Consider the following 25,330-nt stretch of genomic DNA (forward strand, 5'->3'; position numbering starts at 1 on the left):
GGGGGGCCCCTACAGAGGCCACATTCTGTGGTCCAGTGTGCATAGGGGTGTGACCAGAAAAGCAGTCAGTTCTAGTAAACTGAGGACCTACGACTCTTGGTACTACATTCAGTCACAAAGGGTAGAATGACAGAGACCCTGGGCCCACCGACCATCAGGAGCAGAAATATATTAAGGCAGGATTTTCTGACCCTCACAGGCCAATTCCTGCCAGCTCATCCTGAGGGCAACAAAGAAAGTGTAGGAGGGAAACCCCATCAAAGACAGGACAGAATCAGATCCAACTTTTATGACTTACAGTCAATTCCTGAGTCCTGCAGCAACCAGTGAGCACCCTCATGTGGCTTTTCTGTGCCAATTCAGGCAGTCCTTCCTACTCCCTTACTAAAAGTAGCTCTCTCCTCAGCCCCATGCTATGTGGTAGCTTTGTATCTAGGACAATAACAGCTGCTGGAGAAAGGAGAGTGAGCTGCTAAGTCTAACACAGGAATGGGATGGGGAGGGTGATCTCTTCCCCAGGCCTCTGATAGGGCACAGCCTCACCATCCTCACCACTAGAAGGTACAACCATCCTTAGGAAGTGTGTTCTCAGAAGACCCTGCATCCCTGACAAGCACCTAGGGCCCTGCCCATGTGGCAGTCCTGTCTCAGGTCAGAAAAGGCTTGGGGAAGTCTACCAGGTGGCCACCAAGCTCTCACCCCACAGGTGCTGGAATTGAGGTGGGGATGCTGGTGAGTGCTGAGGGTGACCAGGAAAAGGTGACTCACACACACCACAGCAGCATGAAGTTGGGCCCAATAGGGGCGGGACTATTGTGGGAGACAGAGCTGAATCAGGAGAGTGTGTCCTGATGATGCTATGGCCACAACACAACAAAATGTTCCTCAGCTCCACTGGCAAGTAAGGGTCACTTCTAAGGAGAGCATGATCCTCTCTACATCCCCAAAATACTCTGTGCCTCCTTTGCAGATCCACAGCCACAGCCGCTGAGATCCAAGAGGTTCTCCCATAGATGGTGTAGTGACCCACAACCTTGGTGGCATAGCCACAACCATCCCATCCCTGGATGCTCTGGACTCAAGACACTGGGAGCCCAGCTGGCCCCTGGGAGCTCTTATCTTAATCTATGAACCTAAAGGTACATCAAGGAGGAATTCATGAAACAGGTGTAACAAAACCTTGACCACTGGGTCCATTCCTAAGGGTCACAGGGAGCAAAGTCCCCATTGTGAGACTGCTCTGTGGAGCGACTCCTCATATCCTCACTGAAGAATGAGCCACAGGACGTAACTCCAGCAGGGAGCAGCCCAGATCCGCTGTGTAGGGACAATGACAACCCACCTGAGTGTACAGGGCCTTGGGACACTGGGCGATTACCAAACATGAACCTTCACAGTCCCAAAGATCCATGGATCACCAACAGCTCTCCCATTCTGTGCAACAGCAACAGTGGAAGAGGTCACACATTCTTCCTTTAATATTTTAAAACCACCAGAAAAAGACAAGTAATGTTAACATTTCTAGGCCTCTTAGGTAAACAATTAGGATGCAGAGCAAGAAGGGTGTGGCTCTCTGCAAAGGGCTGATCCCAGCAGCATCAAAACGTGGCTCGAGTCAGGGAAGGGTGACTAAGCAAGAGCAAAGCCAGCTTCCCACACAGGCAACCTGCCAGCCCCAAGTCCTAACCAATAGTGAGGAGATTTCAATGATCAGAAGAACATAAATATGTTCCACATCTCCAAATCCAAGACCCTTCCAGACAGCTCTGACAAGAGCAGTTTCCCTCCTGCCCCAGCATCCAGCCACTACATGGCACCAAGCATCGTGAGGCTCATCTGAGTGAACAGCGCCCACCTGACTTTGAGAACTTAGTACAAAGAGGCAAGAGATCTCCTGCCTACAGTGTCTACAATGATGACATGCAGAAATAACATTCAGTAAAAAACATAAATGTTACCTTTGCTGTTTTTAACTTTATTTTTTGAGATGGGTCTTGCTAAGTTGGCCTGGCTAGTCTTGCACTTATAATCCTCCAAAGTAGCTGAGCTTATGGGCATGCACCACCACACTCACATTTTAAATGAGCTGCTAGAAACTTAAAATTCCACATGGTAATGAATGCCTGTAATCTCAAAACTCTGAGAGGCTGAGGCTGGAAGACCACATGTTCAAGCCCCCAGCCTGTACAATTCAGTGATGTAGGGAAATCCTGCCTCAAAAAAAATTTTTTAAATAAAAAAAGAGTCAGTCAGGGTAGCTCAGTAGTTCTGCTGCCTGCCTCACAAGAGCAAGGTCCTGAGTTTGATCCCCGATACCAAAAAAAAGGAACAATAAATAAATAGTGCCAGGCTCAGTGTGAAGGCCCTGGGTGCAATCTCCAGTACAATAAAAAGAAAAAATTCACATGTGGTTCACATGCTGTGTCAATTTCCACAGGGGCCACAGAGCCCAAGCCCTGCATAGGCCAGTGCCAGCTTTTCCTTTATCCTAAAGGTCAGAGATATCTACAGATTTTAAGGAAAACAGCAAGACCTGCTACAGAGGGAGCAGAATTGTCTCTCTCGTCTTTCAAGATCCAGAATCATGACCCTGACCCCTACCTTTCTCTTGCCCACAGCAGGCACAGGGGACAGGGCTTGGCTGGGCCAGACGAGGCCCAGAGATTCCAGACCTGACATGCTAAGCAATGGAATCCAATCCTAGAAGGAACTGAGCAGCAGAGCCAGGTCCAAGCACACCCCATATTCAAAACCACCACACTGGTTTCCCAAGGGGGCTTCCTGAGAAGCATGGAACACCTACCACTTTGCAAGGACAAAACAAGCTACCAAGTCCAAATCTGAGGCTGCATCATGGTACTGACCCTAATGATGACCAATAAGGCTCCATGCTACTGTAGTGGCCACTGCAAAAGCCAGGGAAATAGCAGAGCAAAGAGGGCTGTTATGGGCTGTCAGCAATGTGCTGCTTACCATTTTCAGGAGCCTTTCCCTTCTTTATCCTTATTAACATCTACTCTATGAGGTTCTGCTCAATAGACAGGTGAGAGAGGTGGAGGTTGCAGTGTCTGTGCTCCATCCTTAACACTGACGCCTATGGAACAAGTGTTCTATCACTGTAGGTTGACAGGACACAGCTTCTGGTCTAGAAGCAAGCTCATTACACAAGGACACCACTGAATGAGCCCCAGAATGGCCCTGGCCGTTCAATAAAGTTTCTTCCCAAAACAAAAAGGCACCTTCATTTTAAGAGTTTTAAGGTTATCTCTTTCTACAGCAGGACCTAAGGACAGTGCCTATGCCCATCCTTGACACTAAACCACCTGAGAATGCTCAAACTGCTCAATTATTCCTTGGCCACTGATAGATGCCAAACACAAACCAGACATGGGGCACATGTCAATAATCCCAGGACTCCAAGAGGCAGGGGTAGGAAGATGGCAAATTTGAGCCCAGCCCAGGCAACTTAGTGACTTAACAAGACTCTGTCTCAAAACAGAAGGTGGGCTGGGGTGTAGCTCAGTACAAAGTCCCTAGGTTCAATCCACAGTGTGTACCACTAAAGAAAAAGGAGGAGAAAATGAGCAATAGCAACTCAAGAGCATGTTGCTAGCCTGAGATATTCTTCATAATTGCAGCCCATTGCAGCCCTCAGCATTTCATATTAATGACAATGGTCAACCGTGGCACAAAGGTCTCCACCAACAACCATAACTGGTGAATACTACAAAAAACAACCACTTAATCCTTGGAATGTGCCATATGGAATGCATGTGGAGAAACAATTACCCCAGAAAATCTTCTAAATAGCAGCAGAACAGCAGTCTGTGTCACTTGGAAGATCTGTGTCCACACATGCCATATGATAAACGTGCAACTCCAGGCAGAGCAACCAAGAGGCTCTCTTTCCCCCAGCATCAGTACAGGGCAGTGGCTGCCAGCATTTCCCTTCAGCTTGTTCAACACATCCTGCTCCAACTCCCTTCCCATCAGCCCTGCTCAAAGGGCAGAGCTTCACCCCAGGTGTGAGGAGACACAATGGTGTCCATCACCCCAGCCTCAGCTAGTTCACCAGGTAAGGGAGGTTGAGGAGACCAGAGGCTATCACCCTTGCAAGTATGAAGGTGGCATGTTGCTCCAAAAAGCTCACTGACCCTGGTCACCAACTCCAGAGCAAGATTTTAAGATTCTGCTCTGGGGGGAGGGGTATAAGAACAAAGAGCTCCACAGCTCTCCCCAGGGAATGGAAACTTAGAACAAAGCACAGGGCCAAGCGGTGCTGACAGAAACAAGAAGGCCTTACAGGTAAATGATAAAGAGAGAGCTGGTTGCTCCAAGATCAGCTTAGTTCATTAGACAGAACTAGGAAAACGGATAGCTAAGAAGACCCTCCTGGGGGCAGACCAGCCTCAGTGACCACTCTGCCCCACCATGGAGCACTGTCTGCCCAAAGCACTACAAAACCAAAACAGCAATTACTATAGTTAGTGCAGGCCAACAGCTGGGGGTGGTACCACTGAAGAGACCACCCAGGAATTTAACAGGGGGCCAGGGTCAGTCAACACCAGCCTACAAGAGGACAGGTTCAAAGACTACCCTCAACCAGCCAAATCAAGGCACCTGTAAACAAGCCCCTCCCCAGGGCCACAACTGCCACATTTACCTAAAATGTCCAGTGTGCAACAAAAGGGATTTATGCAAAGAAACAGGAAAATATAATTCATACACAGGGGAAAAGGTAAAAACAAAAAAGACTTAAAACAGCCATTATACTTATGTGCAAAGGACTAAATAAACTAAATCAACTATAGTATAAAGAATTAAAAGGAGGGCCAGGGATTTAGCTCAGTGGCACATCTGCCTGGCAAACACAAGGTCCTAAGTTTAATCCCTGGTACCCCCCCAAAAAAAAGAATTAAAGGAGACATGATGACAGCATTACATCAAATAGTGCATATAAGTAAAGGGATAGAAATGGTGAAGAGAATCAAACAGAAATTCTAGCGTTAAAAGTACAACTGAGACAGAAGATTCACCGTCAAAGCTCAACAACAGAGCTGAGCAGATGCAGTCTGCTCAGAGAGATGTTAATAAGAGTATTCAACTTCAAAAGCAAAGAGAAAACAGAAGAAAAGGGAAGAAACTTTGTGAACTGAGACAAAATTCAGTGCACCCACACATGTACAGTGGGTATACTAAAGGAAAGCAGAAATAGAGGAAAGAGCAGGAAAGATACTTAGATTGTGGCTGAAAACTTCCAAAGAGGCAATTTTAACCTAACACTCAAGAAGCTCAATTAACTCCTTGTTCAATACAAAGACATCCACACCTTGACACCTTCTAATCTAAATGCTGAATGCCAAAGAAAAAGACTAAACTCTCAAAAGCAACAAGAAAAAAAATGATTTGTCACTTACAAGAAACCCCAATAAGATTAACGGCTGACTTCTCATCAGAAACAATGGAGTCCAGAAGGCAGTGGGACAACAGTCAAAGGGCTGAAAAGAAAAAGAACCATTAACCGAGTTTCTTAAGGCAAAAGTTTTCTTTTTAAATAAGGGCAAAATAAAAACATTTCCAGGTAAACAAGAACTGGGAGAATCTGTTGCTGGCAGAGCCACCCAACAGGAAACATGATAGTAAGCAAGCTCTCCTGGTGAAAGCAAGTGATATCAGAGGTGATTCAAATGCACATGAGAAAACACAGCAAGTACATAAAGGTAATTACTGAATGTCAGCTATTACAAAGCTATTACAAAGGAACACAAATGCACATTTCTTCTTTCCCCTCTCAAATGGCTTAAAATGCAACTGCGGGAAACATGTGCAATGTTACTTGGAAGCCTTTATCATAAGACATGTAATACATTTGACAATAACAACACAAATAAAACTGGGGTGATAGAACTGAAGCTCGGATTGCCAGAATAAAATTTTTAGAGGAAAGAGATGACTACAGTTGGTAAATCAAACTCACAGAAAGAAATAAGAGCCAGAAAGGATAAATAAGGTTAATACTATAATGCTGTATTAGACAAACATTTGTTCTCCCTTTTTCCCTCTGCTCAAAAGACATAAATCTATACAAAGTAATAATTATAAAAATACATTATTAGATCTGTGAGATATAGAGACCCAATATGTATAAAAATCATGCTACCAAGCCTGAGTAATGGTACATGTCCGTAATCCCAGCACTCTGGGAGGCTAGGGCAGGACAAGGGCAAGTTTCAGTCCAGCCAAGGCAATTAATTAAGCAAGACTCGGTCTGTAAATACAAAATAAATTTTAAAAAGGGAGCTGGGATGCAGCTCAGTACAAATAAGTACAATTCCTATAACACAAACATACACACACATACAATCATGCCATCTACAAAGGAGAAAGGAACAGAAATATGTGGGGGTGAAGTTTCTTAGCTCACAAAAATTAAACTAATATAAATTTGAAGTTCCTTCTGTTAAGTTAAAACCTTTACTGTACAGCAACATATGCCTGTTCATGCCTGTGACCCCAGCTACTCAGGAGACTAAGCAGAAAGATCTCAAGTTTGAGGCCAGCCTGTTAAATAGTAAGTCTGTGTCTCAAAACAAAAAATAAAAAGGGCTGAAGATTAGCTCCATACAAGGCCCTTGGTTCAATCTTCAGGACCAAACACAAAACAAAACACACATTGTAAGCCTTAAGCAATGACTAAGAACTTACAACATAATAAAAATCTGTAAAGGAACAAATGTCAGGGAAAAAACATGGGAATACAGGAAATGAAAAGTAAGACACAGATATAAGTCTGAACACATCAAACATTCAATGTGAATCAAACAATGAGATAAAAAGCAGGACTGCCAGAATAAAAAATTTAAAGACTCCTCCCATATATGTTGTACACAGAATATACACTTTAAAGTCAGGGATAGATAAAAATTATAAGAACAGAAAAAGATACACTAGTCAAACAGCAACCACAGGATATCCACAGATGCCATACTAATATCAGAGTAAGCTTTAAAACCAGAAGTACCAGTAGAGATAAACATGGATACTTCATAAAGACAAAAGGGTTGCCAGGGATTTAGCTCAGTGGTTCCGGTGGCTGCTTTGCAAGTGCAAGGACCCAAGTTCGATCTCCGGTACCAGAAAACAAACAAAAAATTAAGACAAAAGGGTTAATCTATCAGGAAGATACTCCCACTTAACAATGTGCTCCAAAGGCACACACACTTAAGAATGTGCCCCAAAATATACAAAGCAAAAACTTGACAGAAATGGAAAGTGATAAAGAAAATTCAAAAACAGTTGGAGACTTCAAAACCAACTTCTGTAATGAATGTAACAATTACACAACGAATGATTAGGGAAGCAAAGACCTAAGCAATACTATAAACCACTAGCCCTAACAGATAGCTCTCACCTACCCAACAAGAAAACACACTCATCTCATGTAAACATGACTGTTGTCTATGACAGACCACAAGTTAGGCCTCAAAACTAGCCCCAATTTAAAAGTATTGAAATCAAAGTATGGTCTATGATTCCAATGGAAATCAGAAATCAATGAGAGAGGACCAGGGATTTAGCTCAGTAGTTCCACTGCCTGCCTTGCAAGTGCAAGGTCCCAAGTTCGCTCCCGGGTACAAAAAAAAAAAATTTGGGGAATTCACACAAATATGTAGAAATCACAGTGCACTCCTAAATAATAAACAGGCAAAAGACTTCATGAAGGAAATGAGAAAATAATTTCCAATAAATGAAAACAAAACACAACACACCAGGGGCTGGGATTTAGCTCAGTGGCACCACACCTCCCTTGCAAGCACAAGGTCCTAAATTCAAGCTCGGGTACAAAAAAAAAAAAAAAAAAAAAAAAAAATCATAGGATGTAGCTCCAACACTGATAAGAGGTAAACTGTGGCTATATTTCAAAGAAAGAAAAAAAGCTAAATTTAACCCTTCACCCTAAACTAGAAAAAAAGCAAACTAATCTCAAAGCAAGCAACAGAAAAGAAATAACATTGCAGTGGAATTAAACAAACTAGAAAATACAAAAACAATAGAAAAATATCAACCAAACCAACAGCTAGTTTTTAGAAAAGATCAGTAAAATTAAAAAATCTTTAAACAGTGATTAAAAAAAAAAAAGAAGAAAGGGACTCAAATATCCACATCAAGAATAAAAGAGGGACGGCTATTAGTGACCTCACAGAAATAAAAATGATTATAAGAGAGTGGTAAGAAAAACTGTGCCAACAACTTCAATGAGAGGAATAAACTCCAGCAGACAAACCAAAACTTAAGAAGAAACAGAAAAGCTAAACACACTTCTAACAAGAGACTGAGTAATTTTAAAACTTCCCACAAAGAAAAGCCCAGACCAGATAGCTTCATTGAGTAACTGTACCAAATAATCAGAGAAACTGATACTAATCCTTCACACTCTTTAAAAAGTGAAGAGGAGGGACTACTTCCAAATATCATTCATTCATTTTGTAGCATTGGTGATTGAACCCACGGCCTTTCCATTGGGCTATAGCCCAAGCCCTTTTTTAACAAAGTTTTAATTTTGGAACAGGTTCTCCCTAAACAACTACGTTGCCAAGGCACAGCTCAGACTTGCAAATCTCCTGAATCAGCCTCCCAGAATACTGGGATTATAGGTATACACCTAGCTCCCAATTTATTTTATGAGACCAGTATTACAGGAAACTATAGGCCAATATCTTTTATGAACAGGGTCCAAAAGGCCCCAGTAATATTAGCAAACATCATCCAGTTATAAAAAGTATTATGTACTATGATCAAATGAGATTCAACGTGAGAATGAAGGGTTAATCCAACACATAAAAATCAAACAATGTAATGTACTATAACAAGAGAATAAAAGACAAAACCACATGATCATCTCCACAGACGTAGCAATGCACCCGGCAAACTCCAACATTAGTTCATGATCAAACATAACCAAAACTGTAAACTCAGAATAGTAGAAAACTCCCTTCAGCTATTAAAAAAGACAAGTGTAAAAAATCCATGTTTCTGACATCATGCTTAATGGTGAAATACCAAAGGGCTTCTCACAACATCGAAAGACGACATACTCGAGAGGCTGAGGCAAGAGGATCAGTGCAAGTTCAAGGCCAACCTGGACTGCATACTGAGTTCAAGACCAACCTGAACTATATTGGAAGACCCTGTCTCAAAAAAGCAACAACAACAAAAAACATACAAAAAAAACCACATGTAGCCAGGATAATTAGGCAAGAGATAATAAAAAGTAGCAGATTATAATAAGGGAAAAGAAAAAATATGAGAAAATGAAAAAATGGAAATAAAGTGTTTGTAAATGGGGAGGGGAGGAGGGGATGAAGAGAGGGCAGGGACAAGGGGAAAAAAACAGAACCAAGACCTGTCATGTAAAGGCACAAGTTCCCAATAATGAATGTAACTGTACTGTATACCTAAAATGTAACAATAAACTCAATTTTTTGAAAAGTAGCAGATTAGAAAGGAAGAAGTAAAACTGTCTCTACTTGCATGCAAATGACATGATCATAAACAGAAATCTAGTTAAGACAGTTCAACAAAATTGTATGATACAAATACGACATATAAGAATCAACTTTATTTCTACAAACTAGCAATGAAAAATTCAAGATGCAAATAGGAGACAATTCTATTTACAACAGTATCAAAAACAATTAGTGTGGAATAAAGGTAACTAAGGAAATCTAAAATTTGTAATCTAGATTTTCTCCTTCCTTCCCACCCCCTACACACAAACACACACACACACGTTCAGGAAACAGGCTTCTAAGAACTATTTCATGCTTAAAAGAAGCAGCATTGTGGTGAGTATGCTGTAGACACGGCCATGCTTGGTAAAACCACTCATGTGCACAGTTAAAGGCAAGCGCAGATGAGGGTGGGACAGCAGGGGACAGAGCTGCAGAGTGAGATGCAACAAATGTCTTAATGGCAGCCTCATGCAGCATGGTACATACCCACATAGGACCGCCTTGGGGGGACTTTGAGTTCTTCATCCTTACTGTCTGCAGCTACATTTTAAAAAAGAGAAAACAAAGAAAGACAAAACCAGACTGGTTTTAACACTGGTAAGCCACTGTTTCCCAGCCCTTTTTGCATTTCTTTTTTTAAAAAATGTTGGAACAGAAAGACCACAAGATTTTCATGTATATGCATTAGAAGAAGCACTTTCTGAACTATTCTCCAAATCTACTTCTACTACTATCTTAAGAAAGTGCATAAGGTAAAGGGAAGGAAATGTTGGAACAAAACCATTAAAAATCACATGTTTACTTCATTTCTAAAGGCAAAATAAAATAAAATTTAAAAAAAATAATAATTTAAAATTTTTTAATTAAAAAAATAAGGTCAAGACAGCATAAAGTGTCTGCTCTGGTAACAGACAGCATTATGATTGACCCCACTTCTCTTGTATGCAGCACAGCAGTATGAAAGCCAGCTGTGACTCAATATAGCTGGCACAGAGCTAAAACACTTCTACAGGCTGCTGATAAAGAGATTTCAAAGCACACAGGGCAACATGTCCACTGCAAAAAGGCAGCTGGTTCAACATGTGAATTTGACAAATATGCAGCAGAGACAGCACAACACGGACGCTCAGCCTGCCAGAGCAGGCATATCCAAAGGGCAACCCAGGATACCTGAAATAACAAGTCACAGTTCAACCTCCCTCCTATGTGCTACTCCAGGACGGCAGCCAAAGGCCCTCCATGGCCAGAGCACCTCCAGGGCCAACTTCTGTAGAATCGTCCTGCAGTTCAGGATGGAAGTAACTAAAACAGAAATGGGATCACAGGCTGTGTGTCCCTGGCCTAGGATGGTGGATTCCACCTTAAAGTATAAATGTCACCAGTAAAAAGCAAAAAACCTAACTACTAGGTGACCTCTGCTACCAGATGTTGGTCTACTCACAGGGCAGGTGCCCACTGGAGGCTGATTAGGGGGAGTAGTGACCTTTCCCCAATCTCGGGTTTACAGAACAAGCATGCTATAGAATGCGGAGGCTCCCTCTCACCCTGTACCCTCCCCAACACCATGGGTTTAGACCAATTTCACCATTCACTGGCACCTCTTCTAAAGATCAAGGCCTACAAGAAGGAAATCAGGCATGATGGCAAATGCCTTTAATTCCAGCACTCTAGAAAGCTATGAGGCATAAAGATCACATATTTGAGCCTAGCCAGAACAATTTAGCAACTTAGTAAAACCCTGTCCAAAACTTTAAAAAACTAAAGAGCCAGTAAGTTAACTCAGGGCAGAGGTCATAGGTTCCATCACCAGCCCTGTAAAAAAACAAAAATCCACAGGAGTAGGGAGAGAGAGAGAGAGGACATGTCAGAACATTCTGGCACAAATCATAGCCACAGCATGGGCTCAAGTCAAGAGGCATAGAGGGTATAGGCTAGACACAGATTTACTGAGAAGTTTAAGCTCAGGCCAGAAAGATGGGGGGTCCTGCCCTCTAAGTTGAGAAGCCAGGCTAGATGTAGGTGGCTTTTGGAGGGGGTTGAGTCTGACAGTGTGGACATTAAGTCCAGCAGACTGTGGGCCCAACACCTGGCAGACTACACCAACAGAAAGCTCAGTGGTCTGTTTTCTTTCCTCATCTACCACGTGATCAGGGATACACATCAGCTTGAATGGTTGCCACAGCCTGGGGTGTATGGACAGAGGGGCCTCTGGAGCAAGTGATGGGCACGGAGGGGCTCACAAACCCACAGGCCCACAGCTAGGCAAAGAAAGCTATGCCATGGGATACACAGAGGGACATGAAAAGCAGGAGCTGCTGGAGTGAATACAGCCTAACCACAAACACTGCTGACAACCGCATCCAGCAGGAAAGGCAGAGCAGGATTCAGCAGTCACACAAAAAAATGTTGAGTGTGCAAACAAAATAGGTCTGAGTAGTGACTCACTAGTCCTCCCTCAGATCTGGTAGATTCCAATAAGTGCAGATCCTAGAAAGAAACCATTCATTCAAAAACACTCATTTTTCTTTTTACTCATTACTTTTTGGGGTTTGGAATTTTTTCTTTTATTCTCCTTCCTTTATTTTGTTCTGCATTTTTTTCTTTTTTCTTCTTTTCCTAGTTTGTTATTTTCCGTTACTATGATTTACTTCTTTTTTTTAATAAAAAAAATTTTTTTTTGGTACCGGAGATCAAACTTAGGTCTTTGTGCTTGCGAGGCAGGTAGCAGAACCACTGAGCTAAATCCCTGGGCCCAATAAAATATTTTTAATAAAATCATTTAGTTCACTTTTCTCTCCTTCACATCTTCCTTTTATTTTTCAAATTTTATTTCAATCTTCCCATTCACTGCCCCATCCATCTTGACTAGTACTATTCAGCTTTTTTAATCTTTAGATATTAAGTTGACTGTATGCTATTATTCTTGAATTCTTTTCTATTGTCATTAGTGGTGTAGTTGTTGTATCCAGTAAATATTTAAGGTAGGACAATATTTGGCTTGTTGTGTCTATATTGTACTTATAGATATCTCTTTTACTATTAAGGCTGCTCAGTGGTAGTTTGCATTGGTTCTTATAATATGTCAATATCCAGCTTACCTTTGACTTTATCATTGTTGCTGATTTCGTTGTTGTTGCTGGAATGGCACAGTTGTTTCTATTAATTGTTTTACTGTATACCAATACGTGGTTTGTTTATGTGTCATCAACAATACTGCAGTCAATATCTAGAGAACTGGGTGCTGGTCCAATTACACTGCACCCTCCTCCCCAAATTAATGGTGCTGGTTAGATCTTGGGACACAGACAAAGGCATACAATACAGTTAGCCACACCCAGAGTACTTCACTGAAAAGCAGACACTAACTAAAGAGGACTGAGATACAGAGATCACTATACTAGCAACAAAAGATTTCTGTTATAACTGACCCACAACCCTCAGCACGAAGGAAGAGAGGAAGGAAGGGAGGGAAGGGAGGGAGGAAGGAAGAGAGGGAATAAGGCAACAAAGTATCTCCAACTGCCCCAAAGCCGATCCATGGGGGACAGATGGAAAGGAAATCAAAAGCAAAACAATTGAATTATATGAAATGATAAAAGAAGAGATAAAAAAAGAGATCAATAAGGTGCTGAACAACCTCAAAGATTATATAACTAAACAGTGACTGCCTCAATAAAAAAATTATCAGTGAGATTACAGTGACTAATATAAAGTTTGCTGAGCTAAACAAAGTGATATAAAATATGAATGACAGTTTAGCAAAGAATTAAGAGTCTACGAAAAGGTACCAAACAGAAACCCAGAAGACAAAATATTCTATTCAAAATATGGGGAGCAAGCCAGGCATGGTGGTGCACACCTGGAATCCCAGCACTTGGAAGGCTGAGGCAGGATAAACTGTACGTACACAGTAAGTTCAAGGCCAGCCTGAGCTGCATAGTGAGACACTGTTTTGGAAAAAAAAAAAAAAAAAAAAAACAACGGTTCTGGATTGTTTATTATGGGTTCCTCCTGACAGTCTGCTGCCCACCCACCCCTGTCAGGCTCAGGCAGGACTCTGGAAGAATAGCCTCAGGGATTGAGTGGACCATGCAGCATGCCACTGGGGTGCTGTATCTGCTGCTGTGCTTGTCTTTCTGTCATTTGCTCAGCCTCACAATGTGAGAACAGAGCGTCAGAACTAAAACACAGGGCTGAGGGACATGACCAATTATTCATAGATTTCTCAAAATCAAAAAGATAGGTAGGCATGGCAGCATTACCTTGGAAGGTAGTATTACCCTGATCCCAAAACCAGATAAGGATCCATCCATAAAAAAAACAAAAAAGGGAAGCTACTATACAGGCCAATCTCTTTACTAAACATAGATACAGGGCCAGGGATTTAGCTCAGTAGCACCTGTGCCTGCCTCCCAAGTGCAAGGCCTTGAGTTCAATCCCCAGTAACAGAAATCAAACAAACAAAAGCATAGATATAAAAATTCCCAACAAGATACTGGCAAACAAAATGTAATAAATCATCAAAAAAGATCACACATTATGACCAAGTAGGCTTCATCCAAGGGATGCAAGGATGGTTCAACATATACAAATCAATAAATGTAATACATCACATAAACTAAAGCAAGGAAAAAAAATAACGTAATCATCTCAATAGACCCAGAAAAAGCCTCTGACAATATCTGACATACATTCATGATCAAAACTCTAAAGAAAATAGGTATAGAAGGGCCTTATCTCAATCTGATAAAAACTACTTATGGCAAAGTTACTGCCAATGTATTAAATGGGCAAAAACTGAAAGCTTTTCCTCTAATCAGAAACAAGAAAAGAATGTCCATTATCACCACTTTTTCAATATAGTACTTGAAACTTTAGCAAGAGCAATTAAAAAAGAAAGAGGGATGTATAAGAAAGGAAAAAAATTAAACTATCTTTATATACAGATAATATGATCCTTTACATAGAAGACCCAAAAAACTCCACAGGGGACTCCCAGAACTAATAAATGTTTCTGTACACCATTAATAAAAGTACTGCCCACAGTAGCCTCAAAATCAAACACTTAGGAATTATTCTAATGAAGTGAAAGACCTCTTAATGAAAACTATAGTACTGAATATGCAGTAATGAAAAAAGGAGACTGAAGAGGTCATCAGAAAATGGAAAGGTATCCCTGTTCCTGGATAGGCAGAACCAATACAGTCAAAATGGCCATAATTTCAAAATTAATAGGTTTATTGCAATCCCAAATAAAATGCCAACAGCATTCCTCACAGAACTAGAAAAACCAATCCTAAAATTTGTATGGAACCAGAAAAATCCAGAATAGCAAAAGTAATCCTGGGCAACAAGAGTATGTAAGGAAGAATCACAATCCAAGATTTTAACTGTATTACAAAATTAGTAATAAAAACAGTACAGTATTGGGACAAAAACAGACATGATGATCAGTGGAACAGAATAGAGGACGTAGAAACAACTCTAGAAACGGGCAATCATCTGATCTTTGACAAAGGGGCCAAAAACATATGCTCAGAAAGATAGCCTCTTTAACAAAGGGTGCTGGGGAAACTGGTTGTACACATGCCAAAGATTGAAGCTAGCCACACATCCCTCACTGTGTATTAAACTAAAATAAAAATGGATCAAAGATCTAAATATTAAAACAGAAACACTTAACCTGCTGGCAGATAAAATAGGGAAAACTTTTAGAAGCAAGAACTCTCTGAACAGAACTCCAATTGTGCAAGAAATAACATCAAGAATTAACAAATGGAATCATATAAAATTTTTAAAATTCTGCACAGCAAACTAACAACTAATAGCGTGAAAAGACAACCTACAGGATGGGAAAAAAAATATTTGCCAGCTACTCTTTGAACAGAGATCTAATATCTAGAAAATATAAAGAACTAAAAAAAATTAGACTCCTCCCTAAATAAAAGACCTAATCAAACAACAGGTAACAGCCAGGTGTGGTAGCACCCACCTACCTGTAGTCCCAGCACTGGGAAGGCTGAGGTAGGAGGACTGCCACAAGTTCAAGGTCAGCTGGCTACAAAGTGAGTTCGAGGCTAGCCTGAACTACATAGTAAGACTTTATCTCAAAAAAAAGGGAAAGATAAACTTGACTCGTTTGTAGGAAAATGGATGCACTTTGAGACCATAATATTAACTGAAATAAATCAGACAGACAAGCTTAAATATCATATACTTTCTCTTATATGAGAAACCCAAAGCATAAATAAAGAGCAAAATAAAAAATAGGTAATACAAAATAGAGATATATATCTTTGCAAATGGGAAGGGAACCAAGAGATGGAAGGAGAGAAGGAGGCTGGGGAAGGAGCTACAATACAATTAAGATGTATTATATATACACACCAACTTCTCATGATGAAGGTAATCATCACATATTGCAAACATGTACTGATAGAAACTTTAAAAAGAAATTTAAAAGGAAAAACATCATAAAGTTAATTTTTTAAAAAGCAAACAAATTAAAAGTAAAAAAAAAGGATTGAAATGAACCTATTATCTAGCTAATGATATGCAGCAAAAAGAGGCTCTATTCCTAATGACTCACACCCCATCCTAGTGGAATGTGCCTGAGGGATGTGTGATCCAGACCGTACAACTCCCACAACCAAACTCCTGTCCCAGAAACCAAGTTGTTGCCATTGTTGTTCTCAGACTGTGGCAAGCAGTGTGGGTTATGGCAAGCATGGATGACGAGCTATCCGGGTACACTTGGGTTCTTGAGAAATGGCTTTAGAACATGAGTAGGGCAGAGAGCTGAGACATATGCTCAGGCAACCCTGAGCCCTGGGGTTGAATGAGGAGAATCGGAACTGTACACAGTCATAAAGTATTCCAGCATAACAAAAACACTTCCCTACCTCTGGCCACTGAAGACACTAAAAAGCAATCGCTATCCAACCATCACTCATGTCTGGACTGGACTCCAGATATCACAGCTCTCAGATAAGTGGCCCATTCTGACCGAAGGCACCAAGGGCAAAAACAGCACAGAGCCTCCTGTCCCACACAGGAGGGAGGTAGCGTGCAGAAACCCTCACACTGCACTCCAAAGTCTCAGGAGACACCAGAGAGGTGTTCCCACTGGCCATGGAAGGAACAATGGGACTCCAACAAGTAAGATAACAGCAGCCAAATACCACACATTTAAACCCATACATTCAACGTAATGCAGAAAAGTCACTTCAAGATGCTAGAGCACCAATCTGAAAATTGATAGACAAGGAGAAAGACCTGTCTTACTTTATAAATTATGCTCCTGGAAAGCTGAGCAATGGACACAGGGAGGTTCCCTGCCCAGAGGCTCTCCAGCAAGCAGAGAGTGAACAAGGACAGCCCAGACAAATAACGGATTGGGCACAGCTGCCCTCATCTCCAGACAGCCACCCCGGCATCTATGCCTCCTTCTGGAAGAACACAGCAGTCCTGCAAAACCAGGAAGAACCACAGGGTGGACTCTGCCTCTGGATCCAACTGCTTTAAAATTCTTTTTAAAGCCAGGCGTGGAGGCACACACCTGTAATCCTAGCACTTGGGAGGCTGGAGCAGGGATTGCCACAAATTCACAGCTAGCCTGTACTACACACTGCATTCAAGGCCAGCCTGAACTACACAGTGAAACCCTGACTCAAAAGAAAAACAGGGCCGGGGATTTAGCTCAGTAGTTCTGCCGCCTACTTCGCAAGCGCAAGGACCCAACTTAGATCCCAGTACCAAAAAAAGAAAAAAAAAAACTTTTCAGGACAAGAGACACGAAGCACCATGGGCACCATCTATAGAATTCCGAATGGGCCCTCTCTATAGTGGGCTTCCCAAAACACAGCCTGCCACAAACCCTCAGTGCTGTCAGCTGGTAGGCCCTCTGGGTCTGTGGTTCTGGCTCTAGATTATGGCCAGGGGCAGGTTCAGCAGACAAACCCCAGCTCACAGCAGACAGCGCACAGAGAGAGTTGGGGAACATCTACAGATCAAAAAGACCTAAACTGGCCAGATGCAGTAGCACACATCTGTAATCCCAGCTACACAGGAAGCTGAGGCAGGAAGTTCACAAATTCAAGGATTCCTGGACAACTAGTCAGATTCTGTTCCAAAACTTTAAAAGTGGGGGGGGACTGAAATGTAGCTCAGTGGTAAAACACCCCCCAGTACCACAAAAAACAGACAATTTTAGGAGGCAAAAACACTCATCAACAAAAATGATAAATGAAGACCTTTCAGCCAGTGTGCCTATGACTGGATTCTGATTTAAGAAACCAAAACAGCAAAAGAAATAGAAAATGCAAGAGAATTAGAAATCTGACATTGGGCCGGGGATTTAGCTCAGTGGTTCCACCAACTGCCACACAGTACAAGGACCTGAGTTCAATCCCCGGTACCAAAACAAACAAATAAATAAGAAATCTGATACAAAGGAGTAAGTGATAATAAGGGACTGAATTTCTTATGGGTACCACTGACATTGTACAACCTATAGCCCTTTCTTTCCTTCCAGAGACCTGTGAGCCATTTACAACACAGTAATAACAAATTTGTTTTAAAGCCTGCAGGATAGAATGTGAGATGGTAGACTCAACTATCCAATTACCCATGGGGCTTCATTTTACTCTTTCTCCAGTTCAGTAAAAGTTTGAATTTCCCCATAATTAAAAGCCAAAATGAAAAACAAACAGAAACACCTCCACCCACCACACTCAGGACAGATGGTCACTCTCTGATGCTTAGGCAAACACCTGTCTCCTGCCACTGCTTGATAGAAAACGCCCTGGGCTCCATGCCTTCCCAACCCTATACAAGTAGTGGCCTGGGGAAAAGTTTCAGTGGAATGAGTTACTTTATGTTCCATTCTAATGTTGAAAATAATGCAAATTTTGTGACAGGTCAAGGACTGAAAAGGAAAAAGGGGACAAAACTCGGAAAGAGTATTATGTTTAAGGCAGTCAACGCTATTTGCAGAAGCTATTTTACTTTCACTTTACATTCCTGACTTCTTCAAAATATGTACAATGAGCATATAATCTACATGTTCTTTGTAGTCAGAAAACAAATTACATGTTTAATTTGTAAATTAAAACTTCCTTTTCATTCACGTTTCTTTAATCCTTATCTGCAAACTAAACTGACCTTCTAAATTTAAAAATCACTGTAAAAAAAAAAAGAAGGAGGCGTGGTGAAGCTGAGTAAGATGATCTTGAGTTCAACCCCCATATGGACAGCTGAGTAACTTAGCAAGGCCCTGCCTTGGAAAAAAGAAAGATGGAAGGAGGGAGGGTTGGGGATATAACTCAGTTCAAAGGCCCTGGGTCCAATTCCCAATACCAGGAAGGGGGGAAAAAAAGACAGCTGGAAAATGTTTAAACTCTTATCTTCAAGCTAGTTGTCCTATGAGAATAATGAAATATGTCTACCAAAAGTTTCTTCATATATTATTCTTACATTCATGGTTAGTTTGCCAGGAACTGTGCCTCCCCAAGGCCCATAGCACCATCACCCCAGGACATCTTCATTCTTAGGGTGACAATGTGTTCAGAACCAACAACCTTCCCGGGAAATGCAGCCACTGTCAGGAAAATGAAGCTGCCACCTTCCTGGCACAGCAGCCAAGCAAATACAGGACTGACACCAAAGAAGCTGGCTTGAGTATCCTGGTCTTTCTACACCCTCTCCTCCCCACTCCTGGCATATGGAAGGAAATGAATCCACACATTTCACTAAAGATGACCTCAGAGATATTTGGAGGCCAGTGTCTTACACAAAGAGGACATGAAATTATGTAAATCTTAATTGTACTCAAATACTAAAAGTACCAAAGATGTAAATTCCAAAAATTCTTAGACACAGCTGTCCCTCTACAGGGTTTAGGAGAGCATTTAAAGCCTAGTAGGGAGCCCAGAACTCAAGAAGTATAGGGTCCTGCCTCCTCTTTGAGGAGGTCCCCATGGGTAATCCAGAACAATGCCCCTATCTCAAGGTCCCTCACCTAAATCAAGTTACTTGCCATGCAAGAACTTGGATTAGCTAGATATCTCTGGGGCCATTATTTTACCCACTTCTTAAAAAATCAGAGTACAGCCCTACCCCTGCAAAGTAGGATTCACTATTAGAAAGCCATTACCATGTCTGGTGTGGTGGCGCACGCCTATAATCCCAGCACTAGGGAGTCTGAGGCAGGAGGATTGCTGTGAGTTCAAGACCAGCCTGGACTACATAGTGAGTTCCAGGTCAGTCCCAACTACATAGTGAGACCCTGTCTCAAAAAACAAGCCAAAAAAAAAAAAGGAGGAGGAGGAGGAGAAGAGGAAGGAGAAGAAAAGAGGAGCAGGAGCAGGAACAGGAGCAGGAGCAGGAGCAGGAGCAGAAGCAGAAGCAGAACAGCAGAAGCAGCAGAAGCAGAAGCAGAAGAAGAAGAAACCCATCTCCACTTGCTTTCCTGTCTAGACTCCCCTCTGCTGAGGCTTTGGGAAGATGGCATATCTCTATGCTTAGGAAGCTTGTACCTGCTAGTAAAGGTCAGACAAAAAGTAGTTTCCACCAAAAGGGAAATAAATATTTAGCTACACCATCTAAGGCATACAAACTTGCTGTATAGGACACATCTGGTATTGGTCACCATCACAGCACACATGTGACTTTTCAAACAAGATCACAAAACCTTCTCTGTTCTTTACAGCCCAGGACAGCATAAACATCAAGCAGGTCACAAGGCATTTGGGGAACAAATGCCTCTCGGCCTTTAGGCCACATGAGAAGAGGATTGAAGGGCACCACCTTCCTGCAGCCAGTTACGACATCCTGTTCCATTTTAAGGCCGAGGATCAGAAGGGCATGGATCCAAGCAGGAAGAAGCCTGGGCACAGGGAGAAGGGGCAAAGCTGTGCAAGAAGCAAGCCCCAGTTATCTGAGCAGAGATATAAAACCACAGCTCCTTTTCTTGCAGTCTCTTGAGCAGCTTAAAAAGTTCTGCTTTCCAGGCAGGACTGGCAATATAAAGCAGCATTAGCTCCGGCATAACTGAAATCCAAATTGCAAAAGGAAGGCAGAGAACACAGTACTCAGAGGAGAGGAGAGATGGCACTGATAAGGAGAAGGGATAAAAACGTATCAAAAAACAGACTATTAGCGTTCACTTTTATAGTAAAAATGACATCAATTGGTCCAGACAACTCATCAGAGCAAGAGGCTGACCCACTTTCTACAAAGACTGAAATTGTCACTGTTCACCTCACTCTACAAACAGATGAAGAAAATAACCTATCAGTGGGAAGAAAATAATGATCAGGAATAAAAATATAGGACCACCAATTCTCCAACAAGATTCCAGCTCCCCAGTATTCCTGAAACTAAGCAAACTGGGGAAAATATTTCTCTAAGCAACTGCTGAGATTAAATGTACACATAATATTGGATTCAGTAATTAGAAGGGGAAAACAAGGAAGGCTCTTATCCTCCGTATAAGAAGCCTGCAAGCCCAAATACAGAATGTCAGATCAGAACAAACTTTTATAAGGCAAAAGGCAAAAACAGGAAAAAGTATTTTCTACATTCTGAGCTGCCAAAAATCAAGGCGTGGCATGTGCTAATAAGTACCTGCAAAGCATGTGATTGTCTGCCCTGTTTATAGAACCAGAGTACGCAGATCCCACATATGTGCACTCCAGGTAGGAGAAGCCTGGACCTACCAAAGCATGAATGGTGTACATTTAACAAGGCATGTGGGATATTTTTGGCTAATGATGTTAAAGCTGAAAGGGTGACCTGCATACAAACCAAACACACAGTCATTAATCAACTTCCTTTCCAAGCAACATCTCTCTGTGATGGAACAGGGCCAAGCTGCAGACAGAAGCACACTTCTGGCTCTCATACAGCATCAGCACAATGAAAGAAGAGGAGGCAAATATGAGTTAATACTTTACCCAAATTCCAATGTACAAACTCTACTCATCAACTGTTTACTGCAGTCATTTAACATACTGAAAATATAGTCAGTTACTAATAATCGCCACGTGGTGAAGTGAAAGCTGCTTAGATAACCTTAAAGTGGCTTTTATTTCACCAAATAAAGAAGAGACAAGTTTGTTGATTTGGTAAGACTTTACTTTCAAAAGTTGTTAACCACCAACCTGCAAAGGAGCGGCGTTTTACGTTCAGCTCATTTGCCACGCGGACCTCAGTACAAAGTTTCAGCATCAGTAACATGGTCAGGATCATAATAATGCTCTGCCAAAGGAGGGGTGACTCAAAGTGCCTTCCAAACCTGAAGAGGTAAACAGATCACATGTCAGGAGGGAAGCCAGACACCAGCCTCTACCAGTATATCCACAGGAACCTCTCCCCAGTCACATCACAAGCCACAACTGGGGAAAGAGGCCCCTCGGAAGGTTTTTGGTACCCACTGTGCCCATGGATATGGCCTCTTATCTACATAAAGTGAAGGCAGCACAAGACCCATAGCTCAGACAAGAGTAACCTCAGGTCTCACTGACTCAAAGCCAGTTCCAACCCTGCTCAGGAGTCAGCATCGCACTGAACCTTCTACTTGGCTACTGTGACAAGGAACCTACCAAAATCTTACCTTAAGTTAAAACCCAAAAATCAGTTCAAAAACTCAGTAGTGACACTTTTGCCAGCAATTTATAAAAGACAAAAATAGACACAACCTCATTTTATAGCCCTCAAGAGTGTGTCTGAAAGATCTGCTATGTAATAAGGAAAACTATACAATCAGTGCAGACAACTGACCCCTAATTCACCCAAGTACCACCAGTGCATCTGCAAGCTCACAAATGTAATTCACTGCCAGTGAATCATAACTCACAGAAGCCTCTGGGGGCAATCATGCTCCTCTGATGGGAACTTGTTGGGGCAGGAGCTCCCAGCCCAAGTCAGCTAGCAGAGCAGGTGAGGTGTGGCTCAAAGAGGGGCAGACTGCCAAGTGCAGTTCCCTCAATCAGTAACCAGGAAAGTCCCAGATCTTCTCCTAGGGTGTGGCAAGCCGAGACAGAATCCTCAGATTCCATCATGCGCATCATGTGGCCATGGTCTCCACATGCCTCCTTGGAACTTGTGAACCCTAAGAACCAAGCCACTACCTGAGGTCAAGGAAGCCTGGGAAATCATGGGAAAGCAGAGAAGCGAGCAATCTATGTTGATGTAGTTGCAGGGGACAGGGCACAGAGAGGTAGACCAGCTGCCTCCCCAGAAAATACCCAGAATCTTGAGGCTTCATCAGTGCCCCTCCCCATGAGGCCATCAAGAAATACCAAGTAAGGAACCAAGACAGACTGAAACAAGATATGGTTATGAGCCAAACACTAGGTCAAGACAACTTCCATCTGGGAAGAAGTACAGTAGTTGGGGCAGGGGTTTGTAGGCCAGAGGCACAAGTCAGGGTGCAGCAGGCCTATGCCCACAGGTAGCTCTGGTCACCGTGCTGCCGTTCATGGGCCTATGTACCTGGAAACCCTCTCCAAGCCTCTGTCTCTTCACCTGTGAGGGACAGACCATAAGCCTAAGGTGTTAGAGGACACAGAGAAAAACTGGGATGGAAAAGAAGCTATGCTCCTGTGCATCACCTCAGGAGCAGAAAGTTCCTGCCTCTCAGGTGCAGTGTTTTCCTTCTTACAGACAAGAGCACTGGCCAGCAATGGCAGAGGCTCAGCATTCAATCTGCACCCTTCCTGCCTCCCACCAGCATGAAGCCTAAGACTTTACTGGTGAAAGTGTAAGGCTCTGGGACCCAGCCCTGTGGCCTACTCTCCTCATTCACCTACCTGGCCCCTCTCTGCTTCTTTTCTATGTAATCACAGCCTGCCAACATTAGCTATAAGGATTATTTGGCCTACCTACCCCTGGCTTCTGATGCCACAAATGTCAACTCCTGCATATCAACACTGCATGTAGTGTGAACTGCTAAATGCTAGTTTTGCCAAAGGAGAAGGATTATAATAAATAAGGGCATGAGAATTATGAAATTTTCAAAATCCCCAAGTTTACAGTTGTATCAACCCCTTCCTTCAGGACTATAAAACCAACAAGGGTAGGAGGCTTTCTTTTCTGAAAGGCCTGGAGCTCTGAGGTCTAGGACCCAACCAGCACTGGGAAGCCAATAAAGATTCTAATTCCACCATTCTCCTATGGTGGAGGCAGCTCCCAGCTCACCTGGAGCCTGCCACAGTTCCAATCAACTCTCCCTCCTCCACCACTCCCAACCCGTAACTTTTATGTCCACGTGAGAGGGGTGCACACGCACATGGTATGTTCAATGTATTATGCTCCTGCTAAAGCACAAACCCTGTGGTCTTAGGCCATGTCTGGCATATGGAAAACTCTTAAAACATATGAATCAAAGAGACTGCTGACCTGGAGACTAGAGGTCAGCAGGAATGGCAGCTGCAAGAGGCTCCAGAAAGAGGCTCCACATAGCCTTAGAGCAACAGGATCTCTACAGCCATGCAGCACAGGGCCCAGAAGATGAGCCTTGGTGACCATCTCTACTAGGAGCACCAGGACCAGTCATGAGCTGACTCCAGGGCACTGGCTTTATTTCTGACCTCTCCAAATCAGCCACTCAGATGTACAATAAATATTTTATTTACAGGTTTAAACAATAAGCACACTGGAAGAAAACTCTCTAAGTGGACCTTCTTCCCATATGTTAATCCAACCTCAGTCAGTTCTCCATTACTTTGGAGGAATTTATTCCATAATCCTCAAGAGAAGCACAATGTTCCTTCAGAACCTGAATACTGCGTCTGGGCTGATGTGGGCAAGTCCGCCTGAGGGCCTGCCCCCTACTCCCTATGTTCAAAGTAAACAATAGTTTTAGACAATTATATTTAGGGATCTGCTTCCATTCAACCTTAGACTTAATTCATGCTATTTCAGTGCACCAAGCCAGAGTCATGTGGCAATGAGGATACACAAGGTGGCTGAAAGCATGAATCTCTGTACAGCTGCTGAAATGCTCACCATTTCCTATGTCCTTCATGTGAATGCAGGGTGGAAAAAGAAAGGAACCACCCTTAATCCAGGAGGAAAGAAGGAAGAAATCTTGAAAATGTTTTAAACTGTTAAACAAAATGGGGATCTCTAACCCCTTCCTCAGAAGTAGCTTGGCCAGAAATAAACCTTGAGGGTGACAAACTCCAATGTGGCCAAACCACCACACCTGAGTTCAGTTTTCCCAAGGAAGTGGTGATCAACTCACTAGCTCACCTCCTAAAACTCCCAGGCAAGGGCAAACTACTCTCCCAAGGTCACTGTAGATCTATGGCTGTCTGGGCCCAGGCCTGGAACAGCATAAAAGGAGCAGAAAACTTTTGGATCATGAACTCAAGGTGGACATATTCATCAAGGCTCATCAAACAGTAACACTGATTTAAACACTGGTAAAAACACTGATAACGTGATTACTCAAATAGTGACCAAAAGGTCAAAAACACAGCTCTAACAACAGGTGCCTGGTCCTTTCTTCCTGGCTGACCATCCTCCTGAGAAGTGCAATGCATTCCTATCTGCAGAGCCTGGGGACCACCCAGAAGAAAGGAAAAGTCCAGACTTTGGACCGCAGGATGTGGCTATGATTATCTCTTTTCATTTGCTTTGAAAATTCACCCACCACATAACATCTGGCTTCAACTGTTAAAACTAATTTCAGGGCTTGGGGGATGTAGCTCAGTGGTAGAGTACTTGCTAGCATGCACCAGGCCCTGGGTTCAATCCTCAGTACCACAAAAAAAAAAAAAAAAAAAAAAAAAAAAAAAAAAAAAAAAAAAAAA

The 25,330-nt window shown here is 42.4% G+C and overlaps 1 protein-coding gene across 7 annotated transcripts in view; it reads right to left on the reverse strand.

Annotated features, from left to right (window-relative positions):
• Slc66a2 (solute carrier family 66 member 2) overlaps positions 1-25,330 on the reverse strand; it is a 38,324-nt gene that overhangs the window by 11,150 nt on the left and 1,844 nt on the right. For 4 of the 7 annotated variants that reach the window (XM_010644099.2, XM_010644109.2, XM_033757588.1 and 1 more), the window contains 2 exons: positions 21,674-21,807; positions 9,999-10,052 (listed from right to left, as the gene is read on the reverse strand). In XM_010644099.2, coding sequence (XP_010642401.1) covers positions 9,999-10,052; positions 21,674-21,807 — 188 coding nt within the window. Of the gene's footprint in view, positions 1-5,417; positions 5,499-9,998; positions 10,053-21,673; positions 21,808-25,330 lie in introns of all 7 variants that reach the window. The other 3 variants (XM_033757589.1, XM_010644118.2, XR_784268.2) reach the window with 2 other exon arrangements.

Source organism: Fukomys damarensis, unplaced genomic scaffold (genome assembly GCF_012274545.1).
Source record: "Fukomys damarensis isolate Sample0158 unplaced genomic scaffold, DMR_v1.0_HiC HiC_scaffold_30, whole genome shotgun sequence".
In the NCBI taxonomy this organism is placed as follows: Eukaryota; Metazoa; Chordata; class Mammalia; order Rodentia; family Bathyergidae; genus Fukomys; species Fukomys damarensis.